This window comes from Dermacentor andersoni, chromosome 1 (genome assembly GCF_023375885.2).
Source record: "Dermacentor andersoni chromosome 1, qqDerAnde1_hic_scaffold, whole genome shotgun sequence".
NCBI lineage: Eukaryota > Metazoa > Arthropoda > Arachnida > Ixodida > Ixodidae > Dermacentor > Dermacentor andersoni.
In genome coordinates, this window is record NC_092814.1 from 40,041,952 (window position 1) to 40,059,370 (window position 17,419).

The 17,419-nt window shown below is 41.5% G+C and overlaps 1 protein-coding gene across 3 annotated transcripts in view; it reads left to right on the forward strand.

Moving 5' to 3' along the window:
• Positions 1–16,701, forward strand: part of LOC126545259 (uncharacterized) — a 50,877-nt gene extending 34,176 nt beyond the window's left edge. For 2 of the 3 annotated variants that reach the window (XM_055061353.2, XM_072285893.1), the window contains 3 exons: positions 2,643–4,197; positions 9,835–9,899; positions 16,531–16,701. In XM_055061353.2, the coding sequence (XP_054917328.2) occupies positions 2,643–4,197; positions 9,835–9,899; positions 16,531–16,574 (1,664 nt within the window). In that variant the 3' untranslated portion in view covers positions 16,575–16,701. Of the gene's footprint in view, positions 1–2,642; positions 4,198–9,834; positions 9,965–16,530 lie in introns of all 3 variants that reach the window. The other variant, XM_055061354.2, reaches the window with a different exon arrangement.
• Positions 16,702–17,419: the final 718 nt, after the last annotated feature.

Genomic DNA, 17,419 nt, shown 5'->3' on the forward strand with positions numbered 1-17,419 from the left:
ATTTCTTTTCTTTTTTTTTTTTTAAGACTCGCGAAAACTAATTGCCCTAGCTGGTTGGCGATAAGATGAAGATTAGCGGAAGTTTGTCACACGTGTTGCTTTTTTTTATGGGCACACAACCAAACAGTTTCCTCGAGTGCGCGCAACTACGCAGTTCGATTACGCTATGGATGTACATATTAGTGTAAGAGCAGGAGCATTTGAGACTTGCAAAATATTCTCGTGTGTGGATTTTCAAAGCCTCGAACTATGTGCATAAAAATGCATAAAATTTTTAATTCTGATAAGTTTATTTCCTTTTTTTATTGTTGTTATTCATGAATGAACAGTGCATATATACCAACGCAAAAGATTTTTTTTTCTCACTTTACGGTCACCCTAGAAAAATCACGAAAATTTTTTTTTTTCAAAATAAGTCACTAAGAAGAATTAGGATCTGCAATAAAAAAAATCGACCCTGGGCGGTTGCATATGGCGAAAAAAATCGACCCTCAAAGGGTTAAAACATGTTGACTGGCTAGTTGGTATGAATCCATGATAGAATGTGTAAGTGCGACTGAACAAGGGCGTAGAAAGAAGCAGACACACAAAGACAGCGCTGTTTTAGTGTCTGTTTCTTTCTACGTACTCATTGAGTCACGCTTACACATTCTATGGTTGTTAATTTAGTTAGTAAGCGAATGTTTACAAGTTTACACGGTTGGTAAAACTACTATCCTTACTTCGTACAGCTATCTACTAATTTGCTATCGCAATTGGTGCTTCGCCTTTCCTGCAGAACTGTGAATTTTTCAGAAACTCCTTAAGCGTAGTGAAAGCTTTAAATTACTGCAGAAACATAAAAATCCTATAATCAATGATTTGTACGCATTGCTGTGCACAACCTATATGTCTAACCAAGATGTAATACGCTCAGTGCCTTGGCACAGATGCATTGAGAGAAATGAGCTAGTATATGAAATGGCTAAAGCCATAGCAATGAAAGCTAGCAGTCTGTCCATAACAGTTCCTGTCACAGACGTGAAGCCATTCCTGCGTAAGAAGCTGAGGAGCTATTGGCAACACTTGTGGGATGCAGAAACCTTACATAAGCTCCACATAATTAAACCCCACTTAGGGAATCAGCTGCCAGTATCAGTCACTATGTGATATGCTCTTTTGCCGAATGAGAATAAGGCACACATATGGTACCCATTCCTATCTTTAAACTGGTGGTGAACCTCTCAGCTATGGTAGATGTGGCGAGGGGTTGACCGTCCTCCACGTCCTGCTGGAGTGTCGGGAAGCAGAACCTGAACTTAAAAAGCACTTTCTTCAAGCATACCAACAGCGTTTCCCCCTTCATCCCATGCTGTTTCTTTGTGCAGAACCATTATTCGAGACTAAAGCAGTACTTAATATTTTAAATTATGTTGTGTTGCATGTTATCAGCTCAAGTGATTCATAGCACGCCCTCTCTCTAGAGGGTGCTGCTGCGATAGTAGTGCTGTAAGGCATATGCCTCGGGGCCCTTGCACTCAAGGGCCCTGGTGAAGTGGCTGTGCCATTGGCAATGACACATTTTATTGTATTATCGACTTAATGTGTAATGATCATAACCTATATCACTTTTCATTCTCATTATTTTAGTGTCTATATATGTTTTACGCCATTTACATTGTTTAGGCCTCTACAGAGCCATAGTACAATTACCCTTTACAACTTCATAGACTGCTTCATACCATCTTTGTCTGCACTCATTGGCCATCCCTGGTCCTTGTGCCAATAAAATCCATATATAGTCATCATCACAAATAGATAAGGTATACACAGCACAAAAAAATACTATCAAATGTGCTACCGCCACTGTGATCATTCGACAGAAGAAACTTTATAGGAGAACCTGGAACTAAAGTTTAGGCACCAAACTAAGGACAGGATGTTCAACCTTCTTGGTGGTTATATTGGCTGACTTTTGTGCATACTGCTCTTGAATTGTGCGTCGTATCTGTGTTGACTGGAAAGTCTCACTACCATGCAACTGCATGAGTGCACCATCAAAACAATTGCAGTTACATGCATCTGGAAAGGACCTATTTTGGAGTGCTTATTCACTATTGCACTTCAGGTGCACCAGCCTTGATAGTATCCACTTCGTACAAATCTATATGACCTCAATTAGTGTGCTGGCTGGTTGTCTGGTACATTCCTCCAGCTCACTTGATCCTGCTCCACTTCTGGATGACTGCTTATATTCTTTAGTGAAGGCGGTGTAGGGATGCTTATGCACCCTCAGGGTGGAAAATTATGTGTGGTCTTAATTTTGGTGCCTTAGAGTGAATAAATATAGCAGCTGAATGCTGCTTACATAGCCTCTCTAAGTTGTTGCATTGCCTGCAGTAAATTTAGCATTGCCTACTAGATCGTTGCATTGTTGGCATCAGTGTAGTCCAGCACATTCAACATGGTGTCATTGAAAAATATGAAAAATGCAGCTCCTACCTTAATCCTGATTTCATTTTGTTCGAATGAAATGATTTAGTGCTGTTGCTACAAGCACAAAGTGAAAATGGGCAGACAGCTGCTTTGCTTTGACTGGTGCCAGGCAGTGACAAAAAGTGTAAAATCTATACTGAGGTCTGCATTCCTTTTCTGTTTTACAGTGTCATCTGAAGATTCTATCTATGAATCTCTCTCAGCAATGTCATTGGAGTCCACAACAGACCTGATGTATGAAACTGCTGCAGAGATGACTCCAGAGAATTGCTCTCCTGTCCCTGAACCAGCAAAGACTGCCCCATTAATGGGTACTTCCAAGTCCCTGGAGGCCAAGAGTTCTTCACAGGCACTTACTGCAGAGTCTGTCTACAACAGCATTGTTTCCTCTGCCAATGCAAGAGCCACAGAGATAACTCCTGAATACTCCAATCCTAGCCCTAAACAGATAAAGACAGGCCTTCCAGCACGCACCTCAAATGTGTCGGATACAGAGTGCACTCCCAAAGCTGTGACTGCAGAGTCCATCCACGACAGCATAGTTTCATCTCGTGCCGAGATATATGTGCAGAAGGCCCTTTTAAGCTCTACTGCTGCCTCTGAATCTAAAAAGACGGACTTTAAAACAGGTGCCTACACGTTCTCGAAGACCAGGCGCATCCGGAAGGCGACGGCTTCGGAGTTTGTCTACAACAGCATCATTTCCTCTGCTGCTGGAACTGTTGCAGGGGGAAACTATGTAAGCTCTACTTCTGTCCCAGGGCCGACAAAGATATGTTTCCGAACAGGTGCCTCAAAGCAATTGATGCCCAAGTGTTCCCTCAAAAGCACGACTGCTCATTCTGTCTACAGCAGCGTTGTTTCTTCTGCTACTGGGAAAGCAGAAGAGGTGGCCCCTCGAAGCTCTACACGGGTTTCTGGCCTGCCAAATGCAGGCTGCCAAACTGGCATTTCAAAGGTTTTGGATAGCAAGCACTTTTCACAGACTGAAACTGTAGAGTCTGTCCATGACAGTGTCATTTCCTCTGTCGCTGGGGTGATTGCCGCTGAGGTGACACCTGTAACCTCCGCAACTTTCCTTGAACTGCCAAATATGAGAGCCTCAACAGGCACCTCAGAGGTTCTGGATATCAAGCACATCCCACGGGCTGCTTCTGCAAAGTCTGTGAATAATAATGTTATTTCCTCTGCTGCTAACGCAGCCACAAAGCTGCAGAATCCCCCTGTGATTTCTGCTGCTGTCCTTGAACTGCCATACACAGGCATCTCAGCAAGCAGCTCAATGGTTTTGGATAGCATGCATACTCCCCAGACTAGTATTGTTGAGTCTGTCAACAATGGCATTATTTCCACTGCTTCAGAAAAAGCTGCAGGGGTGACTTTTGGAAGTTCCACTTCCATCCCAGAACCAACAAAGACCAGTTTTCTAACTGGCACCACCTCAGAATTCATGGAAACCAAGCAGATCCCAAAGCCTATGACTGTAGAGTCTGCCAAGAGTGATACTTCATGTGCTACTGGAATGATTGCAGAGGTGATTCCAGCATGCTCTTCTCCTGTGTCAGCAAAGACAGACTTACCAGCAGCCACTTCAATTACTTTAGAGATCAAGGGCCTTCCTGAAGGAACAACCCCAGAGTCCCTCTACGAAATCATTTCCTCCTTTGCTCCTGTCGATGATGTCAGCGTCACTGCGGGAGACGAAGTATGTGGGAAAGTAATGTGAGTATGTGAAGATGTCTTTCAGCATCTGTACTCAACCTTAGATTCCAGAGTCCCATTGAGTTGCTGTATGCCATATGCATCACGTGTTGAGCTTGGCTATATCTATACTTATTGAATATGACCCTGATCATGTTTTCAAAAGTCTTCCCAAAATATCTTGACCAAAAGTTTCTCGCTATGTGAGCTGTCTTGATATATATTAACGGAATGTGGTAAAGATTTCTATCAGAATTGTGTGAGGTTAGAATTATCGGGTGGATCGAACTTTTAGTTAAAATTGAGAAGAGCTAGGAATATTCAAACCCATCACTTTTTTAATTAATATGAATATATGTGATTAGCAGCAGCTGACTCGGCTTTAAAAATTTGGTAGACCTGTGAAAGGTTTTAGTATAGCATACATCAAGAAGGTCATCAATGGAGAGCACATTTCTAAAGGCCCACAAGGATTCCCCAATGCAATCTTAATGTGAATAAAATTATGGGGTTTTACGTGCCAAAACCACAATCTGATTATGAGGCACGCTGTAGTGGGGGGACTCCAGAAATTTGGACCATGTGGGGTTCTTCAATGTGCGCCTAAATCTAAGTACATGGGTGTTTTTGCATTTTGCCCCCATCGAAATGCGCCCACTGTGAATCTTAATGTGATGATGGATGCAATCTTTATCTGGTTGTAGAGCCTTTACGTAGAGCACTCGTCAGCAGAAGTTGCCATAAGACAGACACACTGAGAAGGCTCTCAGCTGGCTGCTGTGGTGGCCACTCATTCTATGAAGGTTTATTGCACATTTGGTAGTTATCTACATGCTTTAGGATTTCACTGCACACACATTGGAGCTCTCACCAGCAAGTACACAAGGTCTACTCATTGCCTGCAAAGTTAAACCTTGATGCTTCTGTCTGTGGTGTTCATTAGATAGACCACTGACCACATTGTAAACACAAAAGAAAAGAGCTATTGGTGAGTGTACATTAAAAAAGAATTTTTTCATCCATGTTCTTCCCGTGTCATACAATTTTTCAGGAAACCCTCAATTATAACACCCAACATTAGTCTCATCATAGGTCATATTGTATTTGACATGAATATTTGAATTTGCTGTGAAGTGTCAGGCTTAAAACGCTTACTGAATATTATTGTACTGATGGTTTTGGCACAAGCCCCAGAATCTAATATATTGTACTGACTATATACTTGAAGAGCATATTTATAAATTGTTAGCCTGCATTCCCTGGACAGGCACAGAACCTGTGCTATAAATGAAAACTGGTAATTTCTCAATAGAGTAGGCAAAAGATATAACAAATTTATGATGGTAAAGAGAGAGCTACACATTAAAAGTTTATCTTATTCCTCAAGGAAATACGTAATTGAATTAAGAGACAACCTCCTTTTTCAATTTGGAGCATCATTTGCATAGTTTTTGAGTAGCAGCTTTATTGACCTTTACACGAGAGCTAAAGCCACTGTATGGAAGTTGGCCTAGTGTACATTGAAAAAATGCAATGCATTTATTGTGACGTATCTTCTGCATCTGCTAGCAAAAGTGGTGGGAAAAGAAAACTTAGAAAGCTAGTGGCTGCCTTGGAAATGCAAGTCTAGCATTTTTTCGTGTTTATTAGTTTTATATGGTTACATGTCAAATATGTACCAATTTAGTTAGAAACAGGCTTCATTCGGTCTCCAATTCTTTGTCTGCTTCATGAGCTGTTTGATCCAATATGGTCATTTTTTTTTTTTTGTAGGTACATCTATTGACACACAACTAAATTCATGCTTATGCTGCAACATTCTCCCCTTTATCTTATATTTCTTCACTAAAAGCCATGTAATGCCTGTGATACGTAAGGATAATTTATCATAGTTATCAGCAACAGGTATAGGTGCAGCTAATTCAGTGCAGCACATTACAGCTTTCCAAGCCCAATTCACTTTTAAGTTCAGATTTATTTGCCATAAAAATTGTAGCCCAGGCTTTATGAGCCCATATGCTCTGGAAATTTTTAGTGGAGTGTTTGGCCTTACTCTGCCACTGACTGGTGAATGTACCACTTGATATTGACCTAGTATTCTTTATACCTTGTCTCAGGGGAAGAGTGACACCTGTGAAGGTATGTTCAAAGTTGCAATTGGTTAACTCCTTTGACATTCATTTCATTCATGCTAGTTATGCTAATCCTCCATGTGCTCTGTTCCATATCAACAGTGGTGTTCTGCCCACTCCATTCTCTTGGCTTTTAGGCGTCCCTCAGTAGTATCATGCCACCATTATCATGTCATCCTCCAGTCTCCTTGCCGCTTTCACCTTTTTTTTGTTATGCGACAAACGTGGTTTTCCCCCTTGAACATTTGCAGCTACGTTCATAACTCTGGCTGGGCCTTGGACGCGGTCATTCCAAATTCTTTCCTTGTCACTCATTTTCACTTTACACATCCTTTTTAGCATTTCGTCTTGCCACAGGCAGCAATAATATTGCTGCTTGGTTGATATAGTTCTCAGCTCTTTTTATGTGGTAAAACCACTTCAGCCTTTCTTCAACTTGACTTTGATATAATAAAATGTAACTTTTGGCTGTCATTGCTGCGAAAGGAATGCCTGTGTGATATGCACATGCACCAAATGGTACACCACCTGCTTTTGAAGAAAACTAGTGTACAGATTATTTTACAGCAATGCATTATTAGGAGCAATGGGAGTCTGGAATCTGGCAACTGTCAAACTATCTGAAGTACTAACTTAATTACTGTCGTGGGCCATATGTTGTAAATAATGAATTGAGGCAGGTGAGTGCTCATGACAGGTTTGTATAGTAGGAATTGCAGAGACTAGCACCAAGTTTAAAGAGCTTAATTTCCAACATCTGCTCCGAGACACGGTTTGCAATTTTGTAATCTGATTGCATGCGCGACTCGAATTGTTTGGTACTTTCTGGAAGCCAAGCAGGCACCTGCAATTACACTGTCAGCTTCGACGAGTCATGTATAAAAGCCGACGCGCTTTACCTACAGATCAGATTTCCAATGATCGCCGAATGCTCGCTGCTATCGTTAATTAAATTAAATTATGGAGTTTTACGTGCCAAAACCACTTTCTGATTATGAGGCACGCCGTAGTGGAGGACTCCGGAAATTTCGACCACCTGGGGGTCTTTAACGTGCACCTAAATCTAAGTACACGGGTGTTTTCGCATTTCGCCTTCAGGGCCGGGATTCGATCCCACGACCTCGTGTTCAGCAGCCCAACACCATAGCCACTGAGCAACCACGGCAGCGTGTGCACAAGGAAGGCTTTGTGGAAAAATTAACAGGGTGTCTACCAAGTTGACATTTCCAATTTCCCCGAGTTTTCCAGGTTTTCCCTGAGCACCTTTGCGAAATTCCCTGAATGAGCCAGAACTTTATGTCAAGACAGGCTGACACCATGTTGCCCGATGCTGTCACTCTCTAGCAAGCATGTTGAAACAAAAAAATGGCTTAATCCAGTTTGAATAGTAAGGAGTAATATCTATTTTATTTTAAAAGACAGAACGAAGGTGTTAGTAAAATGCACAGCAAAAAAAAAAAAAAACCCATTCCAAATTGAGTCGAACATGTTCAAATACGACTGAAAAGTAGATGCATACATAAATATTTTTTAATATGGGCTATTTCTATTGACCGATAGCAAGCTCATCGGTATGAGGCCTAAATTTTGTCAGAACTAACATTCTCTCTCAGCAGCTGGGAAGTCAAGCTCAACTGTCCTGACATACTCTCAGCCCGTACACAACATCTCTGTGTTGGGTTTCACTGCTTTAAAGAGTTTATTTTTGTTTGGATGAGGGATACCTGCATCTCGGCGTCAGCCAACACTTCGTTTTTTGAGATCAAGCTCCTTCGAAGAGGCGGCGGCACGTTTCCTTTCCCGTTAATTCCTGAGTGCATCGGACCTTTCTGTTCTCATCCTCCTTCTGCCATGCGTTCACCCCATCGAACATTTGAAGCATCCTCTTTGGTCAGTTGTACAGTCAACGTCCGATTTTTTCGGACTCCCTTGGGGCCGTAAAAACATCAGAAAAATCGGGCAGTCCGAAAAAAAAAAAAATGAATGCATGTCTTTAGCTGCTCTTAAGGCCTGCCGCTACACTTATTAGTCATATCGGTGCTCGTACTGTGACAGGAGACGGGGGTGCACGCGTGTGTAATTAAGGAATACATAATTATTGTACAATTGCCGTAATTATTGTACAAGCCTTGCATGACTGAATTTTCGTTGTTATTAGAAATTACATTCGTTCCCATTTTTGAAATGTCTTAATTGTGTATGTGCAAATAACTGTATTTATGTTGAATTATTGACCCCTCCCCTCTATAATGCTTGTATGCCTTGAGGGTACAATAAATAAATAAATGTCTCCCGTGACAATTGCCCCTTCCCACGCTTGTTATGCTTCGCCGCGTAACACTGCTGTACTGAGCGAAGCTAACTTTCGGAGACTGGCATTACGCAACGCGCTGTGCTCTGCGAGCTTCGAAGCCAATCGCGAGTATTACAAAGGCGGAGTCGGTGCCATTGCTGACAGCGGCCAATTCTTCCAATGAAAAGCACGGCACCGCACGGCAAGAGGCTTAATAGCGAACGCAGAAGCAGCTAGGCCTAACGTTGCCGCGCGGTGGTGGCTACGGTGCCAGCGGATCTGCATGCGAGAGTGCCGGTTCGAGGCGGCGAGATAATCAAAATGGCGGCAGTGGTGGCTTTGATTAATGCCATATAAGACCTGCAGTCAGGGCAATATACATTGACTATATGGAGTACGTGGTGGCAGTGGCCTAGCCAGTGGCGTAGCTAGGTCGTCCGGCACCCAGGGCCCATAGGTCTTCTGTCACCCCCCCCCCCCCCCCCCACCCACCCGTAGTTTAGCCGGCGGGAAGAGGGGTGTCTTCAGACGTATATGACACCCCCCCCCCTCCCCCCACTGGCCCCTTGCACCCGGGGCCCACGGCCCCCCGCCCCCCCCCCTGTTGCTACGCCACTGGGCCTAGCTAGGTCGTCTGGCACCCGGGGCCCATAGGTCTTCTGTCAGCCCCCCACCCTCTGGTGTAGCCGGCGGAAAGAGGGGTGTCTTCAGACGTATATGACACCTCGTGCCTCGTGCCGATGACACGGCGTCAGTGACGATTCGTTGCGATCCCTCTGTTACTGGAGCAAGCATTAACAAGACTTTCGTTCACTTTCAATAAAGTTGCAGCTAATTTTCCCTGATAGAAGCACAAATTCCCTGAGAATTCCCAGTTTTCCCGGTTGGTAGACACCCTGAATTAAGCTTGGAACACAAATGTATTCCAGCCACATTTTGGGGATGCATTTCTAAGGAGTTTGGTAGTCTCAGCTTATGTTTAAATTTACCAATTAAAAAGTAAGTGTAAATTTTGGCAAATACGCAGCTCACTTATGATTATCACACAAATTCTCATGTTTGCTGTTGCAATGCTTCTTAAAAGACAGCCTATAATAATCTGCAAAATTACTTGTGTCCTTTATGATATGTGAAAGAACCTTCCTCCTTCACCTGAAAGAAACTAAAAGTTTTGTCGATAGCATATTGAATTCAGATGGCTAGCTAAAATGAATGGTGTGTTTCTCTTTCCAGTGTGACCAAGTGTTGCAATGTTGCCTGGCTAATGAAATGCTTGCGAGAGGCTTTGGCTCTTGAAGGCAAGTGCTCATTGCATTTACACTAACTACATGTGCTTGCAAATATTATTCTGCTTCGAGTTCAGGTAGGTCACATACTGGTAGTTTGTTTTAAATTTAACGTGAAGCATAGGGGGATCCAAGGATCTCTATTTTTTTTTAGTCTGTCATACAACCTAGCCATGCAAAGTATTCATTTCCCTTCTGTTTCGTCCTTTGTTTCCATGATATAAAGTTACATCAAAGTAACAGACAATGAAGCTGAAGAAAGCATAGACGAAGAATTATGCTTAATTCAAATGTAAAAGTAAAGGGCAATGATAGTGAACGAAGTGGTAATTCTTGCCGCAGGTTGGGGCTGAACCAACATATCTCCCACATTACACATGCGGTGCTTTACAATGTACTGTGGATGCCATATCCTTTTGCCTACATTCTTGGGTGTTTTTTGTGTATGTGTGCATAAGATGTTAACCAGTGTCACTCATGGCCATGGTGAGCATAACAAGCTTTCTACTGTATAGGTGTCTCATAGTACCTTCAATCAATCAATCAAAAATTTATTTATTCAAAGTATGATTACAAGTAGCATATGCAGAAGAGGGTCCCAAGGTCACAAGACCGTACCGGGACCCACTCTACAGGATTATTGGATACAAATTACGAAATTAGCAGAGAAATATAAAATTAACCAAACCAACAGGCACATAAAAACCAAAGTTTATATATGCATGATTCTGTTTTGTGATGACATAAATATTTGATAGAGAAATATAAATTCAGTTCAGTTCAGTTTATTGTCCTTAAAGACCCCCGGAGGGGGTATTACATAAGGGGTGGGTTTAACATGAGTTCCACATTTGGTACACTTCATAAGTTATATTCAAAGTGATCAATCACACGCTGTAGGAATGAAGACAGGCAAGTGATGCTAACAATGTCAGCAGGAAGGCCGTTCCAGTCTTTAGCTGCTCGAGGAATGAATGAGGCGGAAAAATGAGTGGTTCGGGCACGCGGCCGTGCGACTTGCTGCGGATAACTGGTGCGGTGAGAGATGCGTGCTGCAGGAACGATGTATGGCGCATGATGAAGGGTACTGAAAAAGAACTTGTGATAGAGCTCAAGACTAGCAATGCGTCGGCGATTAGATAGTAATGTTAGTCCGGATTGTGTTTTAAGTGCGGAAATATTTGACATCATATGAATATTGTGAGTGAATGAACCTAGTAGCGCGGTTCTGAACAGATTCAAGTGAGGTGATAAGATATGTTTGGTGCGGGCTCCAGATGGCAGATGCATATTCAAGTTTTGCCCGAACAAGGGACTTGTAGGCAAGCAGTTTTACGTTTTGAGGTGCCTGGCGGAGATTACGTTTTAAAAAACCTAGTGTTTTATTAGCAGATGATATGATGTTAGAAATATGTTTATGCCAGGACAGATCATTGCATACAGTGACACCTAGGTATTTATAGGACTCTGCTAGTTCGAGAGGCATGCTTCTAATTTGGTAGGGAAATACCAGGGGATTACTGCTACGAGTGAAAGACATAACTTTACATTTTTGTACATTAAGTTTCATTAACCAATCGTCACACCATGTTAGTATGTTGGTGAGGTCTTTCTGCAGGGCTGTTTGATTGCTGGTGTTATGTACAGTTCGATAAATGACACAATCATCGGCGAACATTCGGATATTACAGGACACATGTGAAGGTAAGTCATTAATATATATTAAAAATAATAGAGGGCCAAGAACCGATCCTTGAGGGACGCCTGATGTTACTGGCACAGGGTTAGATAGGTGATTATTTATAATGACAGATTGGGAGCGGTTGCTAAGAAATTCAATGATCCAATTCAAAACATCAGGATGCAAATTAAGTCTTGTAAGTTTCAATATTAGACGTTGATGAGGAACTTTATCGAAGGCCTTAGAGAAATCCAGGAAAATTGCGTCAGTCTGTATGTTACTGTCAAGGTTAGTGTGAACATCGTGCAGGAAAATGGCCAGCTGTGTTTCACAGGAGAAACCTTTGCGGAATCCGTGCTGGGCGGGATGGAAAAAGTGATTCAAGTCAAGAAAATTCATGATAAGAGAGTAGATGACATGTTCCATGATTTTGCAGGGGACACTTGTTAGGGAGATGGGGCGGTAGTTAAGAGGCGAGTTTCTGTTACCAGATTTGTGAACTGGAACGACCTTCCCAATTTTCCAGTCATCTGGAATGGCACCTGAAGAAAGAGACTGGGCAAATATCAAGGACAAATAGGCTGCAGAAATAAGCTTAGTGTTTTTTTAAATTTTTGGGTTAATCTCGTCTATGCCGGAAGATGATGAACACTTGATTTTGTCAATGATCGCACAAATACCGTCTGCATTGAAAGCAATGGCTGGCATTGACGAGTTTATACTAAGCGATGACGAAATGGGAGGCGCATTAGATTCGTTAGTGAACACAGAAGCAAAGGCCGAATTGAACACGTCGGCGCAATCAGAATCATTAATAATTTCGTTCGATTTGTTAGTTATCTTAATAGTGCGCGTTTCGCTATCGTTTATAACTCTCCAAAATTGCCTCGGGTTATTGATTAATAGGTTTGGTAGATTATTGTGATAAAAGGAGTGTTTAGCGTGACGCAGTGCGTCTACGTAGCTCTGTTCGGCTTCATAATATTTATCCCATGTGCATGGGCGTCCTCTCTGTTTGGCGGCGCGATACAGACGCTTTTTTTTGTTTTCTAGGCGTTTTAAGGCCTTTGTGAACCATGGTTTTTGCTGATAAGAACGAAAGGTGACTTTAGGAATGAATTTATGTGCAAGATCACTTAGTTTGTTTTTGAAGTGCGTCCAATTGCTGTTAACGGAATGGTTTTGAAAAGTTGATTCGAATATAGGAAAGAATGTATTCATAGCTTCAGTTATAGCTCCGTAATTTCCTTTGTCGTATAGACATATTGTTTTCTTAAAGGTATCCCGTGCCAACAAATTGAACGAAAAAGTGGCATGGATGACTGTGATCACTGATCTCAGGTAAATAAGAAATGGATGAAAGGCTGTCAGGGTGGTCGGTTAGTACGAGATCGAGGACGTTAGCAGTTTGCTGTGAAATCCGGGTTGGTTCAGTTACTAGCTGGGAAAGGTTAAAGTTAAGGCAGAAATCGACAAAATTTTTGGCCTCTGTGTGTCCGGATACCGAGAATGATTGTATGGTACGCCAGTCTATTTGTGGGAAGTTAAAGTCACCGAAAAGCAGGATTTGCGCGTTTCGGTGGGTGGTTTGCACTAACACGGAAATTATGCAAGGATAGTTAACATGAACAGTAACAGTGCATCATTATCATGCAAATAATTAGATAAATTAAGAGGAAAAGAAACAACACAAATGAAGAGTACATACAATAAAGAAGTCATAACGTTTATTTAAAAGATAGGTGTTAGGTTTTTTTTAAGTTCAGTAAGAGATGTTTTGATGGGGTAGGGGAAATTCCACATTTTATAGTGCAGAATGATGCTCTCATTTTACCATAATTAGTGAGAGCTTTAAGCACCAAGAAATTATTTTTCTAAGCAAAACGAGTAGGGTTAACATTCTTCAAGGAATCCAAGGAAATGAAATTGTGTGCGATATCTTTTTTAATCAACCTGAAAAGTATAGTAATTAATAATTTATTGTCCATATACTAATATTGTCTCGACTGAAGTTAGAAATGCGCAGGGCTTGGTCTTGTATGTACTGAACAGATAAGTGGCACTGATAAGTGTTGCCATAAGCAGCAATACTGTAATTAATGACTATGAATTAATGCATAACAAAGTGAAAGGCGAGCAGGAGTAGACAGACAAGGTATAGCTTTTACGAGTGCTCTTATACCGAATGTAGTTCTTGTCTTGTAAAATGTGTTTGTGAAATTTTAGTTGATTGAGGCGGATACCAAGCAATGAGACACAATCGCTAGTCGAAGTAATGTGCGAGTCAAGGGAAACCTGAGGTGAAAATGGTAATCTTCTTTTAGGAGAGCGAAAAGCCATGAATTTAGTTTTGTTTGGATTTAAATTAAAATCGAGTGATTACTGTGACACCAACTAGTAATGTTAGCTAATGCACTGCTTAATTGATGAGTTAACGATGTTAGATATATCAGAGTCTGAGATGTGTCATCAGCATATAACATGCATTGGGAGGGTGAAGTGTGTTGTGGAAGGTCATTTATGGAGAGAATGAATAATAATGGTCCCAAAATGGTGCCCTGTGGCACCCCCTGATTAATTGTTGTGATGTCTGAAAGCTTTCTTCATAAATAAACTGTTAGTTTTCTGTTACACAAGTAGTTTCTTAAAAAGATTAACGCTGTACATGGTATTCCATAGGTTTCTAATTTTTTTGGTAACATATCGTGATCATGTCAAAAGCTTTGGAGAAATCTAAAAATACAGAACCAACGTTAAGTCTTTTGTCAGTAGAATTCTTAATGTAGTTTGTTAATGAGATTACTGCCAAGTCAGTCGCACTACCTGAACGAAAACCAAATTGGGAATTATTCGAGATTAAACTTTTTCAAATAAATATTCAAGCAAGTAACAAATAGCTTCTCAATTATTTTGCTAATAGAGGAAAAGATAAAAATAGGTCTGTAATTAGAAACAATAGACCTATCACCTTTCTCAAAAATGGGTATGACTTGAGTGTTTTCAAGGGGTGCACGGAAAAATTTCAGTTTCAAAGATGCTGTTAATTATGCATTGGCCAACGTTTCAGATTAAATTACCTACCATTTTTAAGTGGTGTGCTTGAATGCCATCTAATCCGGGCGAGGTATCCTTAAGGCTCATAATCATTGTGAAAACTTCTGGTGTTACAGGAACAAGAAATTAACTCAATCCTTGATGCATCAGGATTGAGTTTACAATCAGTGTGATGCTGATTGTAAATTTCGAAAAAAAGTCACTAAAAGCATTAACAATTTGGAGTTCATCTTCATGTGTAGTATCATTATAATTAATATTAGAGATGGAGTCTGGCACGTTCGGTTTAAGAATGTGTTAAGCAACTCCCAAAGCAGGCAACCGACCAATAAACCCTCATATGCTACTTGAAAGGGACACTAAAGGGAAATACTAAGTTGATGCGGACTGTTTAAATACCCTTCCAGAAGCCTCGCAACACTTGTTTCGCGCCAAGAAAAATACTTTGTTCACCAGAAAATTGCATTTGAAGGGTACCTTTTTCGAAATTCAAATCTCCCGCCAGCCATGGCACCCGGGTAGTGGTGATGTTACATAAGCCATCACCACCCTTTGCTAGTGGCAGTGAGTAAACCGGCGCCCGACAAACGGCGGTACCGAACCAAGAAAGAGCGGTGGATTCGCCACTGCAGCAGCTTTTTGGTTAAGTGGCATAGGCCGTTCGGGCATCCCATGGAAGTTGAATTCTCTGCTACTTGCAGTTTATCACAAGCGAGCAAAATCAGCGCAGCACTAAGCGATAAAACTAGTGAAAAGCGAAAGCATGGGTGGCGCAAGTCCAGCGAAAATAAAACCTTTCGGCCACCCACGTCATGGCCAAGGGTAATTTCAATTAGTCTTTTCTTCTAAAAAAAAAATTAAATAAAACTGGACATGTAGCATTTTATTGTCTTATAATACAATACACAGATTGAATGTCCTGGGGAAGTCTTTAACCATCTCCTGCATTTACCTCAATTTCAGTATTAAGGCTCTGTTCACGATAGTTTGACGCCTTAGGGATTCTAGAACACTAATCTATCACTTTAGCTTGACTTAATATGCCTTTAGTGTCCCTTGAAGGCATCAAATCAGCTATAGATGAGGCCTATGAAATGAGCGAGAAGGATAAGGCGGTCCAACGGTTTGGAATTGAGCAATTGAGGATCAACAGAAAAAAAAAACAAGGACAAATGCCTTTGTTTCCTCAATTTCTTGCTGCACCCCTTCGATGGATAACGTCAGACTAGGGTCTAGTATATATTACTGATTCAGCATTACTTTTATAGCATCTAGCTGCTAATGGACTTCGGTGCCTAAAAAAAAAAGGGGGCAAACTATTTTGCATGAAATTTTGTTTTTTTTTTGGCATGGAATTTTCTTTTGAACTCTTCATATGGGCAGTGCTGGCATTATTACTCACACTGTTCAATACAATTATCTTGTATTTGCAGTCGGTGGTGCTTGTTCTTCAATTAATATGAATTTCTCCAAATTAGTAGACTGTTCTGCCATTGTGCCTTGTAGCTCATCAGGTCAATACGCTTCTCTAGTGCAGGTGCATATCTGCATTACTCAGCACAGAACAATTTGAGCCATTTGCTGTCTAGAACAGCCCAACAGCTGTAATTAGTCATGTCAAACAGTTGATGGCATGCTTGTAATCTAGGATTATTGCTTTGATGTTATCTTGTGACTGCTAAATTCAGTCCTTTACACCTTTTTCCCCAAGTGTGCTGGACACAACTTTCAGTTAAGTTTGTAGTATCCTTGCTTGTTATCCCCCCCCCATATCCTTAGCTGTGTGTCAATTTGTCTTGCGTGGTGCTCAAAAAAATGAATGTTAACGTACTGGTGCCTGTTTGTATCTGTGAATGCGGAGTTTTTTTTTTTTTTTGCTAAGAAATGAATGCTTTCATGCCTCTGCAGATGAACCAGAACTACTGCAGTTTATATGCCCCGGAGAAAAGTGAAAGCCCTCCACCCTTGGGTATTATCACTTGACATGGACTGTTATAGTGCCAGTGCTGCATAACAGCCCACAGAGTGCAGCTTTTTTCTTTTTTTCATTGAATGCCAATAAAAGCTGTTTTTCTGGAACGGAAGCTTATTGTTGTTCACCCAGGCAAATACTGCAAGATAATGTGCAGATAGCACTGGAAACTGGTCCTTAAATAAATATCCACCTTTAATACATGTGGGGGGTGCCTTAAAATTTTTTCTGGCATGTTCTTTGCATTCTAATTCAACATGAAATCAGCTTTGATCTGAGTTGCCAATGTGGCCACTTGACAAAGCTAATTTTGGCTACTTCGATCTGCACAAGGCTTGGCCTGAAGAAGCTCTCTGAACAGACATTTAATTGAACTGAAGCTCATAGTTGTATTACAAAAATGTAGCTTGTGGAAATCTAGCAATCCAAGTAGTAATTAAGTGATGCTGTTAAGTGAAACAGCAAGAAAACTTTCTGAGCTGGCATCACAGGGGAGTACAGACTGGGGATTCCCTCTCCTCCCACTAATACTTAAAGCAGTGTTGAGTAAATGCAAGGTTCGCCCATGAGATCATCTTGCATAGGCATAGCCAGAAAATTATTTTTGGAGGTTCTCTGCTGACAACCACTCCTCCATCTCTTTCTCTACGAATTTCGGTTTGCACTGTATGTGCGGACCCAATCTAAACCAAAATTTGTGCACCATCCAGCGTGCGCCATGCGCAAATTTTCGCACGGCCGCACGCATGCGGCAGGCGAACGGTGCGGCTCGAGCGTAAATCGGCCCTAACATTGTGCATATGCCTGCTCTCGTAGAGGCCCGCA